Source organism: Benincasa hispida, chromosome 1 (assembly GCF_027475165.1).
Source record: "Benincasa hispida cultivar pf3 chromosome 1, pf3_genome.v1.1, whole genome shotgun sequence".
NCBI lineage: Eukaryota > Viridiplantae > Streptophyta > Magnoliopsida > Cucurbitales > Cucurbitaceae > Benincasa > Benincasa hispida.
The window spans coordinates 7,097,572-7,119,940 of record NC_143478.1 but is presented as its reverse complement, the minus strand read 5'-3'; the positions used below and the strand labels follow the sequence as shown (position 1 = coordinate 7,119,940).

Genomic DNA, 22,369 nt, shown 5'->3' with positions numbered 1-22,369 from the left:
TAATTAGGGTATACAATGCATATATGTATGTTAGAATGTACATGTGGTAATTCTGTCACAATGAAATCAGAAAGATTCGCTTCCGTTCATAGGCATTCTTGTTTAAGAGTTCCTTCACATATTTATATTCTTAGTCAAATTCCAAAAACAAAACAAAATCTACATTTTTTAATTTTCAAAACTTGGCTTTAGTTTTTTGAAACACTCCTAAAATGTAAATAACATAATAATAAACTAATAGGTGAAAGTAATGTTTATAAACTTAATTTTTAAAAACCAAATAGTTACTAAAGAAGCCTAAACCATTTAGTCGCACAAATATATTCCTATGATAATTAATATTATTTCATTCCCTAGATCGTATGACATCTCTACATGACATAAAACATGTTTTTTAAAACTAAAATCAAGGAGTTAATACTTGACCACATTTTATTTTCACGTGTCTACTTATGATTTCATATCCATTATGATTGTTTATTGAATTTTATAAAATAACCATCCATTAAAAAAATCCATCAATGATTAAACGCCTCAACTTATAATCTTAAATATATACATTTTTACGTCATTAAAAACTATATTTGTTTTTCTAAACATTAAAGTCATGTCATAAGTGGAAACAAAATTACAAATTTATTAGGGAAGAAAATGATTAATGAACGTGAGTATATAAGGAAATGGCAATTGTCTCTATTATTAAAAGACCTTTTGGAGTGTGAAACTAAAAACAAAATCAAGTTTATGTCTAAAGTGAATAATATCATATCAGAGATATTTGAAGGATCATTGTTAATGGCACGAATGTCATTGACATTACCAATATAAATACAGTGATTAAATTTTATCAAACTTTAAAGTATATTACCCAAAATGATATTTTGACCTAATTTTTTTAAACATTTTAGATTTGAAATATTTTTCTTCTCATATAAAAAAATTAGAAAATAAAATTAGAAAATATTAAATTAAATAGCAAAAATTCCATGAAGATTGAGGGCCTTTATTGCATGGTAGATCAAAGAATTGGAAGAGACCAACATAGCCAATAAGAACAGTCAAATGAATAAGTCAAAGCTGTCGCTTCGCATTAACTGCAAAATGCCAACGTCATCCATCTCTTTGTTTCTTTTCTTTTCTTTTCTTTTCAGTTTATTTGACCAAAAAAATAAAACATTTTAGAATAATATAAACAATAAGAAGAACATTGTTTTCCCTTCTTTCAAAATTATTAAAAAAAAAAAAAAAAAAAAGGCAAAAATTTCCATTTCAATTCATCGTAGATTAAAAAAAATAGTTATTATATATATATATTGTAAAGAAAATCATAAATTTTATATTTCATTCCAAAGTTTGCAATACTATACTGACAGCCCATTATAAATGTTTCATCACTATTATTAAAGTTTAAATTATTTAAATTTTATGAAAATAAGATACGTGATAGTAACCTATAACTGAAATTTAGATCATCATACAGTTTCAGATCTCAAATTTTATAAAATAAAAATGTCTAAATATAGTTTTGAAATATTCATAAAAGCTCAACTCTGATGTGAAACTCCAATTATATATATATATATATAGCAAACATCAACTTATACCCCTAAATTTTAGAGGTTGTATACTTTGAACTTTCGTAAATGTATCAACCTACAACATTGTCCAAATTTTGTTCGACCAATATCATGTGTAATTTGAGTCAATTAAACTCTTAAATTTTCATAAGTCAATCAATATAGACGTTTCAATATAATTACCTTCAAGAATCATCCATGCATTAATCCTCAAACATATGTAGATTTATTCAAATGTCGACTAACAAAATGAACAATTAGAGTAAATACATTGACGATTTTCAAATGAGATTTTGTCTAAAAATCTGACTTATTCATTTATGAAAAATTTTAAGTTAAACCGATATAATTATAAGTTTCCCCTGAATTTTTTTCTAATGAAATAGAATGTCTAAATTAACCTTTAGACTTTTAGAATTTTTAAAAATAATTTGATCAAGTAAGGAAACATCAAAATAAAATTTAAAAGATGATTTTTAGTTCATTAAAATTTGATCACTATCTAAAAGTCATATCAAATAGACTTTGAATCTATGAAGTTCATATTCATTCAAATGACTGATAGATTGAAAATGATGGTACAATAGGAAGGACATTGAACTACAAATTCTTTAAGTCCCATTTGATAATTATTTTTAAATTTTTTTAAAAGTAAATTAAGCCTATACATCTTCGTTTAGTTATCTATTTTCTACCAATATTTTCAAAAATCAAGCAAGATTTTAAAAACTAAAAGATTAGCTTTAAAAACTTGTTTTTATATTTTAGTTTTGGCTAAAAATTCAATTATTTTATTTAAAAATATGTAAAGTTCGGTAAGAAACGAAGAGAAAATAAATTTAATTTTAAAAAACTAAATAATTATCAAAATAGAATTGAGATGTGCATCATTAGTTTGTCGGATGTTTTCTCCAATAAAAAAAGAGTAATAATTGAAACATATATTAAAGATGAATTATATTTTTCATGTTTTGATTTAGACTTCTAGTCAAAGTCTGGTCAACATCATGATTTGATTCAAATCCAAACCTCACATTTTGTTGTACTAAAAAGAAGGTAAGGATAAATCACAAATAAATTATACATAATTTATAGAAAGTATAGTTTTTTTCCCTCAAATCTTTTGTTAAATGTCACTTTTTTTCTTAAAAATACTTTAAAAGGCATGTTAAAGACATAATAACTAGCAGTCAATATTAAGATTTTGACCCTATGGTAGATTAGGTATTTTGAAATATTGCTAATTAGTTCAACCAAAAGGTCTGCATTTCTATTCAATAAGTTTTGTAATTATTGAGATATTTTGTCAAAAATTGCAAATAATTATTAGCAAAATCACATTCAAGATGGTTTTTATTTTTTAAATAGGCGAACACAAGAGTCCTAGCTATGTTACACTACACATTAATGTTGTGCCCTAACATCCAACATCTTCATTTTCAAGGCTCACTTGCCACACATTGTGTTCGTTTTTATTTGGAAATAGATTTCAAATCACCTCTTTAAAGGGAGTCTTTCTTAAAATTAAATGTTCCATTTCTTCTATTTGAACTTTAAATTTTGATAAGTATTATAGATTATACGGTAAATTTGAAGAAATGTTGTCATTTTTACTTCATATCGAACTTTTATACGCAAAATAGATCAAAGGAAAATTGTTCTCATAAATATCTGGTTAATTATAACCAAAGATTTAAATATCGATGGTGATATCGATATCGAGATTTCAATTTTATGGATGCATCGACATATATATCGATAAAATACCGTTATCTATTTTACTTCAAAACTAAGTTATGGATATTGTGACAAAAGTCATATTCATGTTGGATTAAATAGATGACATTACTTATGTTTTACGAGGATTCATAAAAGACGTTGGAGATATCCATGATACTTGACATCGATATCGAACCCTTTGATTTACGGGCATATCAGCAAATATATCAACATATCTGCGGATATTTTCATCCTTGATTACAACTAAATAAAACTGTCTGCACTTTGTTTTCAAAGTGGGACAACAACAACATAGCTTATGATTTTAGAAGTTCAAATTTGGTCAAATCGATCAAAACGTTCTAGCCAATCTCTCACATGACAGGATTTTTTGTCAAATAGATCGTCAAGAAACATAATATATATATATATATATATGTAAGATACATGAAAAACAATCATAACTTTTAACCAGCTCTTTATTTTTTAAAATTTAAACATAAAGGAGACTATTTTAGAATCACTTACACACGTGATTAATATACCATTAATAAGTCGAGTGATGCAACTTTGAATTTTATTTTACCAACAACGAGGATTTCATAAAATTCACAAATATATGTGTGTTAAAAACACATTTTTATAAATAAGTAAAAATAAGAGAAAAACGTAGGCAAGGCTGTGGACGGCCTCAGCAATGAATTCAGCTCCCAGAATACTCTGTCGGGTAAAGGTTGCGTGAAAGAAAACGTTCAGCTTTCTTCTCGCCTTTCTGTCGGCGGCGACTCTAAACCAAAAGGCAAGGCTCCAATGCACTTAATTAAATGCCAAAAGTTATTTCCGTGTACTTTTTTTAGAAAAGAAAAAGATCATTAAATGATATATTGATTAGATTCTTCTTTTTTAAGGTGACATAGCATATTGGCAAAAGACTCTTAAGCATAAGGTTGTTTAAAAGGGCAATCTCTCGGCAAAGTGGAGATACAAAATCAAAACAAAAACAAAGTAGAGCTCGAGCCAAAGCAAAGAGCACAAAGAACAAACTTACATCCCAAGCCATTAAAAACAATCGAAGCCACAATAAATCAAACTTTGATAGGTCAAAGAGATCAGGTTAACCAAGAGTAGATTTATTTATTTATTTTATTTTTTTTGTTTCTTGTTCTTTTTTCAAAGTGTAGCGAGTAGTGACAAGATTTCGTTGTTTGTTGACATGGAAATAATACAGTAAAATTTTTCCAACTTTTCCTGTCTGAAACTTCGAACCACGTGGTCCATGGACCCATCCAACATCAATGCAAAATCTTGGATAAGCCCCTGTAACTGCACTAAAGTTCCCAAATTCCAAAAAAAAAAAAAACAAGCCTATTAAGAGTTGACTTTTTAAATGCTTAAAAATCACTTTATTAAACAAGTGAAGCCATTCCAAACCAAACCAATCCTGATTTTCAACCGATTTGAACTAGAGCAATTTAACATTATATACATGTGCTTGAAACAAAAACGTGGCCAAGGAAGGATTTAAAAGAAACTCTGACCAATGAACTTCAAGTAATCGAAACAACAGAGGGGTTTGGGAGAGAAGGTTCTAAATTTAGGATTGGAAACTGGAGTCTATAAAAGTATGCATAAAAAGACGAGGGAGAGCTGATGGGAGAGAGAGAGAGAGATTACAATACATTCGGAAAGTTGGAAGAGAGCAAACGAGGAGAAAAAACAAACAGAACAGAAACAAACATAGGTCGGTCAGTTAATAAAAATAAGGCAAATAACTGGGGACCCAGAATTCATCCGTCTGGGATTTTATAGATGAACCAGTCTACATTCTATCCTATCTCCTGCTAATGTCTTCAGGCCTATAGCTTTCTAACTAATAGAATTCCAAGCCAACACTCTGCACAACCTGAGTCTTCTTCCATCATATTGACTCAGAAAACAAGCCTCCATCGTAGCCAGATACCGATCTTCCAAGGAGCTGCATTGCCTTTAAAAAAAACCAAAATGAAAAACCCATCAATAAATTTCTATGCAAAATGATTTATTCACGATTGTAGCAGAGCAGAAATAGCTTAAAACTACATCTAAGAGTTCTGTAACTAAGCATGCTTTAATCATGTTCCAAGCTTATCACATCAATATGCTGTCATCCCCAGATGTACTATAATGCTTGGTTCAAAGTGTTGTGGGAATTCAGTCTCTTTTCATCTTTAAGTTCTTGTTATATTTTATAACAGAACTGTCTCAGGTACAACAGTTCACAAAATTCTACTCATATAGTTTAGTATGAAGGTCGGTAACGAGGAACTAGTGGTGTTTTTTTTTCTTTTTTGATATCGATGAGTGTTTGAACCAGAATGTGTAACTGATGGTTAATAAAATGATAACGACCTACCTGCCACCTAAGTGCCTAGTAACTAATAAATATCACAACCATAATAACTAAACAAGAGTGTTGGTTACAAATTAGAAGGCAACGTCATTACCACACTCAACGAACAGGGTCCCTAGATATCAAGATCCTATCAATCATCATAAGTCAATAAGAGAGCATTTCGATTGCTGAGTTGGTTATATATAGTCAATGGTTATTTATTTATTTATTTTTGATAAATAGTTGGTAGTTATTATAGGTTATGGGTTATAATAATTTGTAAGTTCAGTCTGTAATAGTCTGTGGAGTGCAGACTATTTAGTCAATAAGAAATAAAAACACTGTAACAAAGAGGAATTTGAAATAATAATATTGCAGTTAATTGTAGGTTATAATAGTTGAAAAACCAACTATTGTAACTGAATGGAGAGTGTGTTATGATAGCCCACTCCACCCACTTTTTTTTTTTCAAATAGAAACAGAACTTTTCATTAATATAATGAAAAAAGCAAAGCTCAAATTACAAAGAGACATGTAGCACCCTCATCATATCCAATACAAAACGAGATTTCAAATATTACAACCACTCCACCCACTTGAAGTTAAGGCCCAAACAACCCCTAAAGGTTTGTTTGATAGATTTATATTGTTTTGTTTTTTTTCATTCACCGAGTTCAACAAATGTGTTTGGTAGACAATATAGATTCTGTTTATGAAAACTGCTTAATTAGAATTTTGTGATCAAAATAGTTCAAATTCTAAAAATATTTCTACGTTTACAAAGTGTATTCAGATTTTAAATTTTAAAATATGAAATACAAAATTAATTTTTTAAAAAAAAATAACAATAACATGTAAAAATATAATATTTAATGTTATAAACTCAATTCTTATTTTAATTCAAATATGTATTATAAATTACACGATATTGAAAAAAATTAACATAAGAAAAGTTAAAAAATTAATTAATAATAGTTTACATTCAACTTAATATTTAGTGGGTAACTAGATGTAGTTGTATGATTTATAAATATATTATTAAACACATTTAAAAAACAACAGCTTAGATTAGAATCTAATATTTGAATTTGCTAACACATATAAGAAGCTGTTTAAATTAGAATCTAATTACTGAATTTGTTAACACATATCTGAAAACATGAAATACAACTTTGTCTTCATTGAATCCCTTGTTTTCAGTTTTTGTTTTCTGGTTTCCTACCAAACAAGCCCCAAGTAAATGACATATAAGGGTAGAACCTTTTATACTTATCCTATAGTATTATAATCAAGATGAACCCGTGTGTAACCATAAATTACCAAACAGGCAGGTTATGAAAGCTGCATAACATAGCAACAATGACTACAAATGTGAAGTATAATGAAAATTTTGATTGTTTTTGCAACCACTCACAAAATGCCCATTCATCACAAGGACTTCCAGGTAGAAACCAGATAACTATAATGATAACAAATAAAAGTACAGATAAGATACCCAAGGAGTTTGAGAAAGCTCACTCGAGTAAACTCAACCCTATCCATTCACTCCTCTCATCCTATTTATCACCACCTTCTTAGCTAATGAATAATTTGCATGAGTATTCTAATAATTAATAGCTATCACAAGAATGAGTGCGATCCCAAGTGTAGTGATCCTAGGGGTTCTCCTTTTCATTTGGTCAATATACATGCATAAGCATCATAAGCATAGGCATGTGTGTGTACGTATAATGAAGGGGGATTAGGTAGCACAGTGCGGTTCTTACCTGCCAATTGTTTACCCTAAGATCCAGTGCCCCCCACAAATTACCGGCAGTAGATTGCCTGGTCAATATGGGGTGGTATTTGTTTTATTTCTGTTCCAAGTTCTTGCTCAATCCTGTACCTGTTGTATGGAAAATCACATTTCAGTGCATCTGAATGTATGATGATGGCAGTCATCAAATAAAACATCAATAAAAAGAACATACAGATTGAAACGATCCTCATAGGTGATTAAATTCACAGCCAACCCAAGGTGTCCAAACCTTCCAGAACGTCCAACCTGCAAGTGAACAATTTTAAAATGTTCAAAAAGAAGCGAATCAAAAGATCCGATCCAATAGGAACTGAATGCAACACATACCCTGTGTAGATATGTCTCTGAATTCTTGGGGAAATCGAAGTTAATAACAACGTTTACTGCTTGAATGTCTATTCCTCTTGTAAATAAATCTGTAATTGCATCCCAGATTAAAAGAAATTAGCTCAGGACGAGTGGGATAGTTTCACGGATTTTCTTTTGCCATGCTGGGTAAAAGATATGCTTATTCAAAAAAAAAAAAGGACTAGAAATATGTAGAGTTAAACAAGATGCAATAAAGAAAGGATGCTTTAAATTTAATAAATAAATACAGGTATGCTTATCAGCTTATATATGCATTAATAATTACGCACGTACAAATAACATACCAGTACAAACAAGATTTCTACATGCACCATTTCGGAAGTCATGAAATACTCTGTTACGATGATCTTGCAGCATCTTCGCATGAATATAGAAACAAGAATAACCAAGTTCTGTTATTTTCTTGGCTAACAACTCGACTCGATTTACCGAATTGCAGAAGATAATCGATTGGTTAATTTGCAGCTGCAGATAAAACATTAACCTTGTGATTTACAAAGGAAAAGAGGCTGTGAGAGAGGAACCCAAATTAAAAAAACTAGCTCGCTTGGAATCAAACCTTGGAGAAAAGAGTATTAAGGCAGTGAACTTTTTGTCTCTCTTCAACAAATGCATAGAATTGGGTGATACCCTTTAGGGTGAGCTCGTCCATTAAGTTTATAATATAGGGCTTGTGAAGATATCTATCTTTGAAGTCCTTCACAGTTACAGGAAAGGTAGCGGAATACATAAGAATCTGCCGATTTGCAGGCAAAAAGCGGATCAGATGCTCTATTGAAGGTTGGAACTCTGGAGACAAGAGCTTGTCAGCCTGAGAAACGGAACAACAAAATGATTAGCTTTTCACAATGAGTTAACTACATAGTAACTTTCCAAACTATATTACTGAATCAATACTAGACCCTAGAGCTTATGGCACAAGAAAAGGATTAAACATAAAATAGGGAAAGTACGATCATACAAGTTTGAACTGTTTTTTGTTGTCTGAGATCATGTTAAATCACTCCTCAAACTAAAAAAACTTAAGCTACTGGTCTAAGACTGAATTAATCCATAGGTATACTTCTTTGAATGTGGTAACCATAACTTCTAGAACTACCCCAAAGATTTAAATTTACAGACATTAAGTCTTTCTTTTAGTAATAGCAACCCATGCACTACCTCTTTGAGGAAAATCAGAACTTTCGTAGAAAACAAAAACATAAAATTAGACACTACACACTACTATGCACAACGTGTATAACAGACAAGATAATGGTTCAGCATACGTAAGGGAGGGTGACAAAGGCAATGAGAGAAAATAATCACAAGCAAAAGTGAAAGCCGCCCAAGTATACCAATGAAAAAACCATTCTCAAAAAAGAAAAAAAAGGATTAAAAATATTGGTCCAATTATAAAATAGGAGAAATACTCAAACCAGTAACTCGTGATTGAAAATATTAAATGTTCTACATATCCTGAAAACAGTTGATTTTATGTGGAAAAATCAGTAGAACAGAGTAAGAAAGAAGAAATCATACTAAGTTGTATTCCTTACATTATATCTCTTCAAGTATATGAGAATAGAAATGCAATTAATATCTGTCGCCAATATCGTTGTTCAATGATCAATCTACAGTCACACAATCATTTAGCTTACATGCCCCTGCTACTTCAGTATTATAGGACAAATTTGTACTGAAAACAATACTGACAACAAAGCCACTAATTTGTAATCTCCAGAAACTGAATATAATTGCGTTCATATCTCAGGTAATTACCTCATCCATAATAAGCATAGAACAGTCTTTCAGTACACAAACACCCTTTTTAGCAAGATCTAATATTCTTCCAGGAGTTCCAACTAATAAATGAACTGGTTGATATAATCGCATAATATCATCCTTTAAACTGGTACCACCTGTCGTAACCATAACTTGAATATTCAAATTTTTCCCGAGTTCCTTACAAACTTGTGAAGTTTGAAGAGCCAACTCTCGAGTGGGAACAAGGATAACAACTGTTCACATAAAAAGGAAAAACAAATGTCAAACAAGTGAACAGAAGAAAGTGAGACAGGAATCAATATTTCCATAGAAGTGTGGCATAACAGCATTGAGAGACCATGAATAAAAAGGCAACCACTCATCCCCAGCACCTTAGTAGAAGGACAATATGATGCATGTTAAATTAAAAGTCATAGTATAAATTATTGGGGCAGATAAATAATAGTGGTTGAAAGAGGGCAAGCCCAATGCAAATATTCATATCTTTTCACTGTGAAGGTGGACATACTGAGTAGGCAGCAAAGAACTCAAGAGGCTCATCTCATCTTGTGGAAGGGTTTTTGGTGTGAAAGAATGGAATCTATCTCAAGAATTTACAGCTTGAAAATGATGTTTTTTCCTCCTTACGGACATTACTAAGATATTGTTTTCATGTCTTAGATATATTCAGAAGACCTCACATATGAAATTCAACATGAGCACCAGTTATAGAGCAGAATTAATGCTCTGGCAGAAGATGGGGACAACACAGCAAGAATATTATTGTGTAGAATTTCTAGCCAGATGAAAAAATTTGGATAAAACTACAGCACGTTGAGAATGTTTGGGATGACAATAATGCTATTTAGAATTGAATGCGGAAGGAATCTTATGGATTTGGAATTTAAAGAATGGGGCTGCTTTTAAACGTAATATAAGATCATGATGACCGGTCAAAAACAAACCTTGGATCACATTGTTATCCTGATCAATCTTTTCCAAGGCGGGAATGCAAAATGCAGCTGTCTTTCCAGTTCCATTCTTTGCTCTAGCAAGAATATCACTACCAGTTAAAGCAATTGGAATACTTTCTTCTTGAATAGGAGATGGTCTTTCAAAGCCTTTCTCATAAATTCCCATGAGTAATTCACGTTTTAAAAAATAGTCCTCGAATTCATTTCCCTTGGTAGCCGTCACATCCTGAAAATGGATAATGAGCAAGTCAGATGCTATCAAAGTTAGCATGTTCTTATACGGAGACCATGATTATTTCCAATTCTCATGAACTTTGAAAACAAACTTAAGATGAGAATATCATAATAACATTAATCTGTATGCCTGTGCAAATGGATAAATCAGCATTCAGCAGTCAATATTTTATAAACTGATCGTAAAACATTATGAAGACCATTAAATGATACCTCTGTTTTATAGCGTGTATCGGGTGGTGGAATCTTTAGCCTTGCCTTCCAATCTTGTGAACTGCACGAGCAAGAAAATCAATAAATAATAATAATCAGTTATTGTGCATGCCAAGCAATACAATACAGCTTACCAAAATTCAAAACATTTTCAGTTAGTAAGAGAAAATTGATAAGTTATAAATGTTGCATAACATAAGAACATCCGTACGTACAAAATCCTCAGTGACATGAAATATGCTCAAACCGTCACAGGTGCTGCCCAGAAAGAAAGATGAAACAAGGAGCAGACTCTACAGAAAAATTTGACTATACCCGATGCTTTCTGCGAACGGGATCCACCATAGTTACAAAATTAACTATGGTCCCCCTTCTACAGAAAAACAATTCCCAAATCACAATTCAACCTCCAGTACGAGCATACAGAGAAATTAATCCAACCATCCTATATAAATACCCATACAAAATACTGCATATACAGAGACACAGTCGTTCATGTATTTTACGAACCTCGAGTCAACAGCCTCCGACTGCACGGTCTTCTCAACCTCGTCAACGTTGGAATCGGCAGGACCGCCACCTAACTGGTTCCTTTTCAGCCACTGTTGGTGTTGTTGAAGCTGTTGGTGTTGGTGTTGGTTCTGATGGTGCTGTTGTTGATACTGCTGATTGGGCACCAAATTTCTTTGTACGTATTGCTGCTGGTGTGGCCTTGACTGAAACGAAGGGTTCGCATTCACGCCTCCGCCCCGTCCAGCGCCGATCCCAGGTGGATACCTTCCCCTGTTGTTCATCACTAGTCACACTGATCGAGACTCGATACCCTAACGACGTTCAAAAAAAAAAGCGGGAGCTAGGGTTTCCGATCGAATGATTGAATGACGACAAAAACAAAGAAGAAATCTAAAGAAAACTACCAAGATCGAAAGGAAAAATAATCGGCTACAAAAGGGTTTCGCTCAAGTTCACTAATGAAGCCTACAATTTATACATGACCAAAAATCCACCAGTTCTCGTAATCCCGGGGGTTGGATATAGGGCAAATCTGAAAACGAAAATGTAACGAAAGAAACAACAAAATAGAAGAAATTTTGTACAGATCTAGGTCAAGAAATGGCAGAAATTGCAGCAATAGAAAAAATTTACAGAGCAATGAGATAGAGATTTTGATCTAAGAAGCTGCGGCAGATTCAAACGTAGATGAGAGCGGCCGGATTTTTCTTTCGTCAATGTTGTTTTCGGTCGTTTTGCAGAGAGAGACGATGGAGTGGAAGTTGCTATCGGAGAGCTCCTAGGGCATCCGAGGAAGTGGGTCTACCATTTTGCAGAATAGTCCCTGCTATACTTTTTCTTTATATATATGGACAAAAGTTTTGTTTTTATTTCAATTTATTTCCCGTTTTGTGCCGTTGTTTATTGATTTCTTCACTTTTCAGGGGCCTTCGAAAAACCTTCGCAAATGGAAAATTAATTTTGTGTAGTTTATCAATAATTTGTAGAATTATTCCATTGTCCTTTCATTTTCCCTCCTAATTTAGTCTTCGTGTTATCCTTGGTAGATCAAATGAATAATTACGAGACTTTTGGGTAAGAAGTTAGTTATTAGAGTACTAAATAAATAGTTGGATTATAATAATTTGTGTTTAGGTATAAATTGTTTTAGTTTGGATTGTAATAATATGTTTTTGAAGTGTTAAACTATTTTAATTTGATAAATAAATAGTAAACACGGTAGCAGATAATAAAAAAAATAATGAATATAAAATAGTAAATACGGTAGTAAATAATAAAAAATAATAATAAATCTAAAATAGTAAAAATTGTAGCAAATAATAAATATCGTTGGGACGTTTGGGGCAAGGGACGGTTGCAAGATCATTGAGCATTCTAATTCATTAATCTTGGCTTCAAATTCAGTATACTTATAAATTAAAAACAAAGTTTCAACATTAACCCACGATCTTCAGCTGCAATCTCCTTTTCTTTTGGTTATGAACCACCACAAGGTCTTTCCTATACTCTTAGAGCATTATATTGAGTTGTGGGACTTAAAACAAGCTTGAACCGAAAGGAATTAGAGAGGAGGTTAATGGTTTTACACAGTGTGAAGAACACTTCTTCAAATACAAATTCTCAACAAAATTGCAATTTTTTGCATGCCTGATTTCTACTTAGAACTAAAGTTTATATTGATTGGCATTCAAGCAACAAACCTTCTGCATGAATTCATGCTCCACCTTCATTATTGAGCTGGAATTGAAGTGAAAATGCGAGTGAGGTGCTTGGTTCCAAAAGTGGGAAAACCCCACTTTTGATTTTTCATTTTTTTTTCCATTTTGAAAACTATTTTCAAAATCAAAAAAGATTTTTCAGTTTTTAATTAAAAAAAATGGAATTTTATTAATTTTACAAAAAATTAATTAAAAATTAATTTTTTCTAATAAAATTAATAATTAATAATTAATTAATTAAACAATTTAATTATTTATGTTAATTTGATATCAATATTAAATTAATTTAATACCAATTCCACATTCTTGAAACCCTATTCGTGAATTTAATATTTAAATCATATTTAAATATTAACCAATTCTCCATTTTTTTTAATTCCAAAATTAAACGTGTAATTATATCACATATAATTACTAATTCCCTTAATTCTAATTTGAACATTTCAAAACACTTATCACGCTACTCTAAGGCTAATCCGTTTGTGAGCTAGTAGGGGAACCTAGTGGACCTACAGATCATGGGCTCCAACAATCCGAGATTAATTAGCTGAACTCTTTATACTAAATTAGCCTCCATTCGTTAACTATCGGGTTACTCCACTAAAGCACGTAGTTACACTCCCTTCACAGTATATATATTGTGTCCACTCGATATGACCATGATTAGTAAGTTAACCTTTCACAGGTTGTTCGAAATAATGGTTGGGTCAAAAGGCGGTGATGTGATAGTCACGAAAATCACGCCGAAGTACAACGTTGTTGATCCCTTTATAAAGGCTCTCACGGCTAAAGTGTTCAAGGGTCAACTGGAGAGTCTGGGTCTGTAGGACATGCAACATCTTGTCTAGGGCAAGTGGGAGATGATACTGGGGTATGCCCTAGTTTATTGTATATTATACATGTATTTATCTTGTATTGTACATTAGTCTCCCGAGACATTAGGACAAGTGGGAGATTGTTGGGATTGGTGTCCTAATTCTCCTAGAGTCTCGTTATTTGTAATGTATACACATTGTTATGATTAAAATAAGAGTTATTTCATTATGACATTTACTCATATCCAATAAACAAAACTCCATGGTTATCAAATGTAAACTTAAGCATGTATAGAAGATATACAAGTGGATCATGTCTTAAGTGATAACCTAAATAGGTCAATAGTATAAGGATTAAGGTGGGATACCTGATCCTGGTGACATTATGGATACGACCCGTTTTGTAGATGTTTACAAGTGTTGTGAACTACTACAGATGGTAGATCCTGACCATTCACGTGGAGACATGCGAACGGGGGTGTCCTATACAAAGAGTTTGTATAAGACCGGACCACGAGATGATTCGTCTTTGTATATAACGTCATTGATACTTGAGACTTACATCTCACCTAAACGACCATAGGTGACATGATTTTAGTCCTAAGTATTTTGAGAACTCCTTCCTTTGAGAGCGGTCCTTTGATTAGTATGGGTGAGAGTGGCCAGATTTCCAACTCAACATGCCTACCTTTTTGGAGATTTATCTGATTTGGGAGTTGGGAACTCAGTTACACAAGATGGAATTCACTCCTTCCCCAAAGTAGGGGTAAGTAGATAAATTGCTCTCTTTAGGGCTAATTCCGAGTCTTGAACATAGTGGCCATAGCTTCTCTTTGGAAGAGAGGACTCAGTTATAGTAAGACTATGACTTATGTTCATTAGATGGATCAATGATACTTAAGGAGTTGGATGTAACTACAGAAGCATAACAGTTAATTGGCCCAACTGTACTTACGAGCGATATGTGAAGGGTTATCGCACTGTTGATTGGTTGATACGGACATAAAATATATACGTGGTAAGGAGAGTGCAATTGTCGGTCTTTAATGAAGTGTCTGGTAGTTAACGAATGGTGGATCATATGGCTAAAGAGTTTAGTCAGTTATTCACATACTGTCGGAGCTTCAAGCTATAGGTTCATAAGGTCCCCTTGGTAGCTCAATGGATTCAAGTTGAGAATTAATTATTGGTGTTGATTTTAAATGTTCAAATTGATAAGAGGAAATTTGATTATATATGATATAATCGGTGTGATGTATGAGATACATCAAGTGGAGGATTAATGTAAATATGATTTACATGAAGTACCATAAAATAGAAAAGAGTTATATGTTTTATGAGATGAAATATTAAAATTATAGGTTATAAATATAATATGGTAAGTTGGTTATCATATTTATTTATAATAATATTAATTATTGGATAATTATCTCTTTTTCTCTAATAACCAATTGAGTGGGGGTTATTGGTGGTTTTATGGTAACCGTGAGATAAAAGGAAAAATGTTTTCCTAAATTTATGAAGAGTTGCTATTTTTGGAAAGAACTCACGGAATGCTGTCAAGTGAATTGGTTTCACTAAATGATAGCTGAAAGAGAGATTAGACGATCATGAAGTGTTACTATACGATAGTTCACTCAGCTTGTCGTAGCTAAACAATCGCAGGGCATTATCTATACGATAGATTGCCGTCTTCTAAACAATTGAGCATTTGTCTATACGATAGACATTTCTCATCTCCCACTTGCTTAATCGTCTACACGATTGTTATTCCTCATGTCTCTTCCTCTAACCATGTCCATACATAGCCCACACTTTTGGATTCTCACACTGAGAATACTAAGGTAGCCATTGTGGTGGTGTCCTCACTCAACTCGACTGAGTTTGAGGTCTTGGAGGCCGTTCGTTGGGTTTGTGATCTTAGAGATCATTGAGTTCGTGTTTGCTGATTGATCGTGTTGTGTTGTAGTCATTATGTTCGAGTGTTCGTGTGTTGTTGTCTTGGAGGCTGAACGAGCATTCGTGATCAAGGGAGTTTGAAGCATGAGTCTTCAAATGTATGTATAATCTTTCCCTTGATCTCATTGTTAAGCATGTTGTAATTTTGTATTGTGCATGACTTGTAAGTTTCCTTTTCGTGACTGCAATTGTTATTGTTCAATCTCGAATGGAATTTGGAACGATCATTCCGCTGCTCATGAAAATTCTCATGTCTGATTTCCTTTAATTGGTATCAGAGCCAGGTTGTTCTGATATTCCAAATTTCACTTCTATTTTGAACTTCTTTTACAGTCATGGGGGGTTTTCTGCATTTGCGTTTAAGTGTTAAATGTGTTTGTGGATGGTGTTGATGAATGTTTACAGGTTTAATTGCCTCTATTTAAAGCTTTCTTTTGATTACAAAGTGTTAATTTGTAAGGGCCCCTGCGTTTTTTGGTATAGTTAACAAGCAATTGAGCTTGTAATTCAATGTGTTTGAGTTTGTCGAGTCATTCGTGATGAATTTCAAAGCATGGAGATGTGGTTCTCTGAGAAGAAGAAGACCAAGAGTTTATCGTATCGTGTAGTCTCAGGTAAACGATCGTTGGGATTTAGCTAAATGATCGTGTAGTTTTTCTACGCGATCGTGTAGTATTTACTAAACGATCGAGTGGGAGCATTTGATGCTCATCATTTAATAAAAGACGCATGCACTAAACAATCATGTAGTTAGCATGCCTCATCGCATAGTCACTAACTACACGATCACGCGGTATACAATACTTTGGTGCTCGCTCAACGATCATTTAGACGATTGTGCTTCACCGCATCGTTTTCATTTAGAAAATTGTTTAAGGTTTGCGTTATGCATTGCGCGTTGCACGATCTCGTACCTCATGCTTCATCGCATAGTAAAAGGTACACAATCGTTGCTAAACGATCGTTTAGCTCTAAAAGCGTTTACTCTTTCATGTAGAAGATCGCAGGGATTTTGGTACACGATCAGTGGAGACGCGAATTTCGACCGGACGGTTCAAGACCCGATTCACCTATTTGAACCGGAGACTCTTTGCTTTTGTAATAGTTAGCTTTAGTTTTGAGAATTTGAGGCTAATTATCCCAGTTCATCAATTTTTGTTTGATATACATAAGATGTATGTGGTTTATATGCCATAGTGTATGACATATAGATTTGAAACTCACCTTAGGTTGTGCAATTATTCATGCATCATGTATTATAAGTGTGGTAATATGGCATGATGAAATTACAAGAAAGCATGCACATGCATCATGAAATATAAGAGGGATATTTATGCATGCAATAAGCATATTCATGCATCATCATTATATTATAAGCATTATAGTATAAGGGTGAAGGGAAACATGTTTGCTTGGTTCGTTGCTTGTTTGTATAAGAGTTATATGAAAGTAGCAATGAATGAACAATGCATGGAGCATGACATTTAGGTTGTTTATAAAAAGTTATGAATGCCTTATATGTGTTTGCTTTACGTTGAATGATTTTGGTTGTTTTCGATTATAAGCATTATAATTGAAATTATAACTAAAATCGATAAGAAAGGGTTGCATGCGGGCTTAGGCAAACTCATGTCTTAAAATTGGATTGAGATAGACCTAAGTTCGAGGTTCTAATGGAATTATTAACCTAGTTTAATATTTTTAAATCGGTTTAATGGGATTAAATTGATTGGCATAAAAGATTAAAATTGTATTAAATTTATCTATAAGGGACCTTTTATCTAAGGCGGGTTCTGTCTAGGCTGGAGTACTTAAGCTGACGGAAATGGAACACTTCTACTTGGGAACCTACCTGGAAAGGTGAATTAGATAGATTTTCTACAAGCATGCGACAGTTGGTCAAAGACTCCGTTAAAGAGTTTAATTGAATAAAGTTATACTATTTCTTTTTCTGAGAATAAAGTGTTTATTTTAAGGAATAGAATGGAGATTGGTTTTGGCTCAATGGAAAGTAACTTATATGTACTAAGGCCGTTAGTCAACAGCCTTGTTTAATACTGAAATGTTCAGTATAGCGACAACAGCTAAAAGTCCAAAGGTTTCTCCTAAGAAAAACGCCCATATTTGGCATCTAAGGTTAGGTCACATCAACCTCAATAGGATTGAGCCGTAGGTGAAAAAGTGGACTTCTAAAGAGTTTAGAAGAAAGCTCATTGTCGGTGTGTGAATCATGCCTCGAAGGCAAGATGACCAAACGACCTTTTACTGGAAAAGGTTACAGAGTAAAGGAAGCCTTGGAGCCTGTAAATCAGATCTGACCTTTGTGGTCCAATGAGTGTTAGAGGTTGAGGTAGGTATGAATATTTCATCTCTTTCATAGATGATTATTCAAGATACGGGTATCTCTACCTAATGCAACATAAGTCCGAAGCCCTTGACAAGTTCAAAGAATATAAGGTTGAAGTTGAAAACTTGTTAGGTAAGAAGATAAAAACACTACGGTCTGATTGCGGTGGAGAGTATATGGACCTCTAATTCCAGAACTATTTGATAGAACATGGAATTACGTCCCAACTCTCAGCCCCAGGTACACCTCAGCAAAATGGTGTATCAGAAAGAAGAACACAAAGCTTTGTTGGACATGGTTCAATCTATAATGAGTTATGGTCATCTTCCAGACTCGTTTTAGGGTTTTGCAGTGGATAATGCATGCTACATTCTGAACAACGTTCCTTTGAAAAGTGTTTTTGAAACACCTTTTGAGTTGTGGAGAGACCATAAAGGTAATTTACGCCACTTCAGGATTTGGGGGTGTTCGACCCACGTGCTTGTGACTAACCCGGAGAAGTTGGAACCGCGTTTGAAAGTTTGCCTATTTGTAGGCTACCCCAGGGAAACGAGGGGTGGATACTTCTATGCTTTGAGTGAGAACAAAATGTTCGTTTCTACAAATGTTATCTTCTTGGAAGAAGACCACATCAGGGATCATAAACCACAAAGTAAGCTTGTTTTACATGAGATTTATAGTGAGATTGAGACTATTGAGGGTTCAACAAGAATTGTTGAACAGACTAACAGATCAACAAGAGTTGTTGAGGTTGGTACATCTAGTCAACCATCTCAAGAGTTGATACTGCCTCGACATAGTTAGAGGGTTATGAACCCACTGTATCATTACATGGGTTTGACTGAAGCCCAGAACGTCATTTCTAATGATGAGGTCGAGGATCCATTGCCTTATAAACAAGCAATGGAGGATGTTAACAAAGATGAGTGGATTAAAGTCATGAACCAGAAAATGGAGTCTATGTCTTCAATCAAGTCTGAGAGCTTATGAATTAGCCTGATAGGGTAAGACCTATAGGGTGTAAGTGGATCTACAAGCGAAAGTGAGGTGTAGATGGAAAGGTGAAAACCTTTAAGGCTAGACTCGTGGCAAAGGGTTATACCCAGATCGAGGGAGTTGACTATGAGGAAACTTTCTCACCTGTTGTCATGCTAAAGTCTATCAGGATATTTCTGTCCATAGCCACATTTTATGATAATAAGATATGGAAAATGGACGTCAAGACTGCCTTTCTTAATGGTAATCTTGAGGAGACCAACTATATGACTCAATCAGAGGGGTTCGTAGTTCCAGATCAAGAGCAAAGAGTTTACAAGCTTAATAGGTCTATTTATGGGCTGAAACAAGCGTTTAGATCATGGAACATTAGGTTTGATAAGACGGTCAAATCGTTTGGCTTTGATCATAACATTGATGAGCCTTATGTTTACAAGAAGATTATCAACAACTCATTAGCTTTCTTGGTACTGTATGTGGATGATATCCTACTCATTGAGAATGATGTAGGGTTTTTGACTGAGATTAAAAAGTGGCTAGTTGCCAAGTTCAAAATGAAAGATTTGGGCAAGACACAGTATGTTATAGGGATCCAGATCATTCGGGATCGTAAGAACAAGAGGTTAGCCTTGTCTTAGACATCGTACATCGATCAAATGTTGATCAAGTACAGGATGCAGGATTCCAAGAGGGGTTTATTACTCTTCAGGCATGGAATCATTTTGTCTAAGGCTCAATGTCCTAAGACACCTCAAGAAGTTGAGGAGATGAGACAGGTTTACTTTGCTTCAGCTATTGGAAGCATTGGAAGCTTAATGTATGCAATGTTGTATACCAGACCCGACATTTGCTGTGCAGTAGGGATTGCCAGTCGTTATCAGTCCAATCCAGGATTTGATCACTGGACAGCGATCAAGACGATCTTCAAGTGTCTTCAGGGAACAATGGACTACATGCTCGTGTATGGAGATAAGGATTCGATCCTTACAGGATACACAGACTCTAACTTTTAGACGGATAGAGATTCTTGTAAGTCGACATTGGGGTCAGTGTTCACTCTGAATTGAGGGGTTGTAGTGTGGCGAAGCATCAAGCAAGGATGCATTGCAGACTCCATTATAGAAGCCAAATACGTAGCCACTTGTGAAGTAGCAAAGGAGGTTGTTTGGCTGAAAAAATTCCTTATCGATTTGGAAGTTGTTCCAAATATGGTTTTTCCGATCACTCTTTATTGTGATAACAACAGGGCTATGGCAAATTTGAAGGAACCTCGGAGTCATCGTTGAGGCAAGCATATCGAACAGAAGTATCACTTGATCAGGGAGCATCACGGTTATGTGATAGTCACGAAGATTGCGTCGGAGCACAACGTTGCTGATCTATTTACAAAGGCTCTCATGACTAAAGTGTTCGAGGGTCACCTAGAGAGTCTGGGTATGCGGGACATGCGACACCTTATCTAGGGCAAGTGGGAGATGATACTGGGGTATAGAGTATGCCCTAGTTTATTGTATATTGTACTAGTCTTTATCATGTATTGTACATTAGTCTCCCGAGGCATTAGGACAATTGGAGATTGTTGGGATTGGTGTCCTAATTCTCCCGAAGTCTCGTAGTTTATAATCTATACACATTGTTATGAATAAAATAAGAGTTGTTTTATTTGACATTTACTCATATCCAATAAACAAAGCTTCATGGTTATGGTATGTAAACTTTAGCATGTATATGAGATATACAAATGGATCATGCCTTAATTGATAACCTAAATAGGTATGTAGTATAAGGATTGAGGAGGGATACTTGATCTTTGTGACACTACGAATACGACCCACTTTATAGATGTTTGCAAGTGTTGTGAACTACTACAGATGGTAGATCCTGACCATTCATGTGGAGACATGTGAGCGGGGGTGTCCTGTACAGAGAGTTTGTATAAGATCGGACCATGAGATGACTAGTCTTTGTATATAATGCCATTAATACTTGAGACTTACATCTCGCCTAAACGACTATAGGTGACACGACCTCAATCCTGAGTGTTTTGGGAACTTCTGCCTTTCAGGGCGGTCCTTTGATTAGTATAGGTGAGAGTGGCCAGATTGCCAACTCAACATACCTACCTTTTTAGGGATTTGTCTGATTTGGGAGCTAGGAACTCAGTTACACGAGATGGAATTCACTCATTCCTTGAAGTAGGGGTAAGTAGATAGATTACTCCCTTAAGGGGTGATTCCGGGTCTTGAACATAGTGGTCACAACTTCTCTTTGGAAGAGAAGTGATGCATAAAATTATGATGTGATGGTGTGAGTATGTGATGAACATGCATGTTTTTCTAATAAATCCCAAGTATAAGCCTTCTTAGGTTTTCTTGTAAGTCCAGGGTCGAACACAGGGACTGCTAAGTAGATATATGGTAGACTCTTTGATTTTATTGCGGTGGTGAAAAATGAAGTGGATAGTGTTTTGGTTTAAATTTTCCTATGCGACGGAGTTGAACGCGGAGTGATGAAAGCGTAAAGTTACAATAAGTATGCAATGAAAGGGTTGAGAAAGGGTTTAGCAAACACTTCCTAAGATTGTGTACAAGTTATGCGATCATCCTATACACAAAGATTAGTACTACGTTTCTTAATACATAATGCCACATTTCCTATTTCTAGGGCGCATGCGATGTATATGCGAAACAGTCGATAGAACTTATTCCTAAGTTTCTACTCTTGCTTATGTGATATAATCCGACTCTCTCAAGCCTAGATTCTGTCTTTAGACTACTCTCCCAAGTATGTCCAAATGATGAATGATGCACTCATAAGACATGGTGACCACATACCACTATTCCTATTTCTAGGGCGCATGCGATGTGTAAATAGCAGATAGAACTTATTCCTAAGTTTATACTCTTGCTTATGTGATCTAATTCGACTCTCCCAAGCCTAGATTATAATCCGACTCTCCCAAGCCTATATTATAGTCTGACTCTCTCAAGCCTAGATTCTATCTTTAGACTACTCTCTCA

General features: G+C 34.1%; 1 protein-coding gene across 1 annotated transcript; it reads right to left on the bottom strand.

Annotated features, from left to right (window-relative positions):
* Positions 1–4,868: 4,868 nt before the first annotated feature.
* On the bottom strand, positions 4,869–12,586 carry LOC120083228 (DEAD-box ATP-dependent RNA helicase 8). The gene is made up of 10 exons (XM_039038894.2): positions 11,512–12,586; positions 11,002–11,062; positions 10,546–10,780; positions 9,596–9,834; positions 8,394–8,645; positions 8,119–8,299; positions 7,793–7,881; positions 7,638–7,711; positions 7,434–7,552; positions 4,869–5,280 (listed from the first exon to the last, which is right to left on the bottom strand). The coding sequence occupies exons 1-9, from the start codon at positions 11,793–11,795 to the stop codon at positions 7,474–7,476; spliced, it is 1,494 nt and encodes a 497-aa protein (XP_038894822.1). The 5' UTR covers positions 11,796–12,586; the 3' UTR covers positions 4,869–5,280; positions 7,434–7,473.
* Between the last annotated feature and the right edge of the window lie 9,783 nt (positions 12,587–22,369).

Excerpts from the sequence above, each read along its gene's own strand:
- LOC120083228 (XM_039038894.2), bottom strand. The coding sequence starts at position 11,795 with ATGAACAACAGGGGAAGGTATCCACCTGGGATCGGCGCTGGACGGGGC. Across the intron at positions 10,781-11,001 it reads ATACACGCTATAAAACAGAG|GATGTGACGGCTACCAAGGG; the intron begins GTATCATTTAAT and ends ATCCATTTTCAG. Across the intron at positions 7,882-8,118 it reads TAGAAATCTTGTTTGTACTG|ATTTATTTACAAGAGGAATA; the intron begins GTATGTTATTTG and ends ATGCAATTACAG.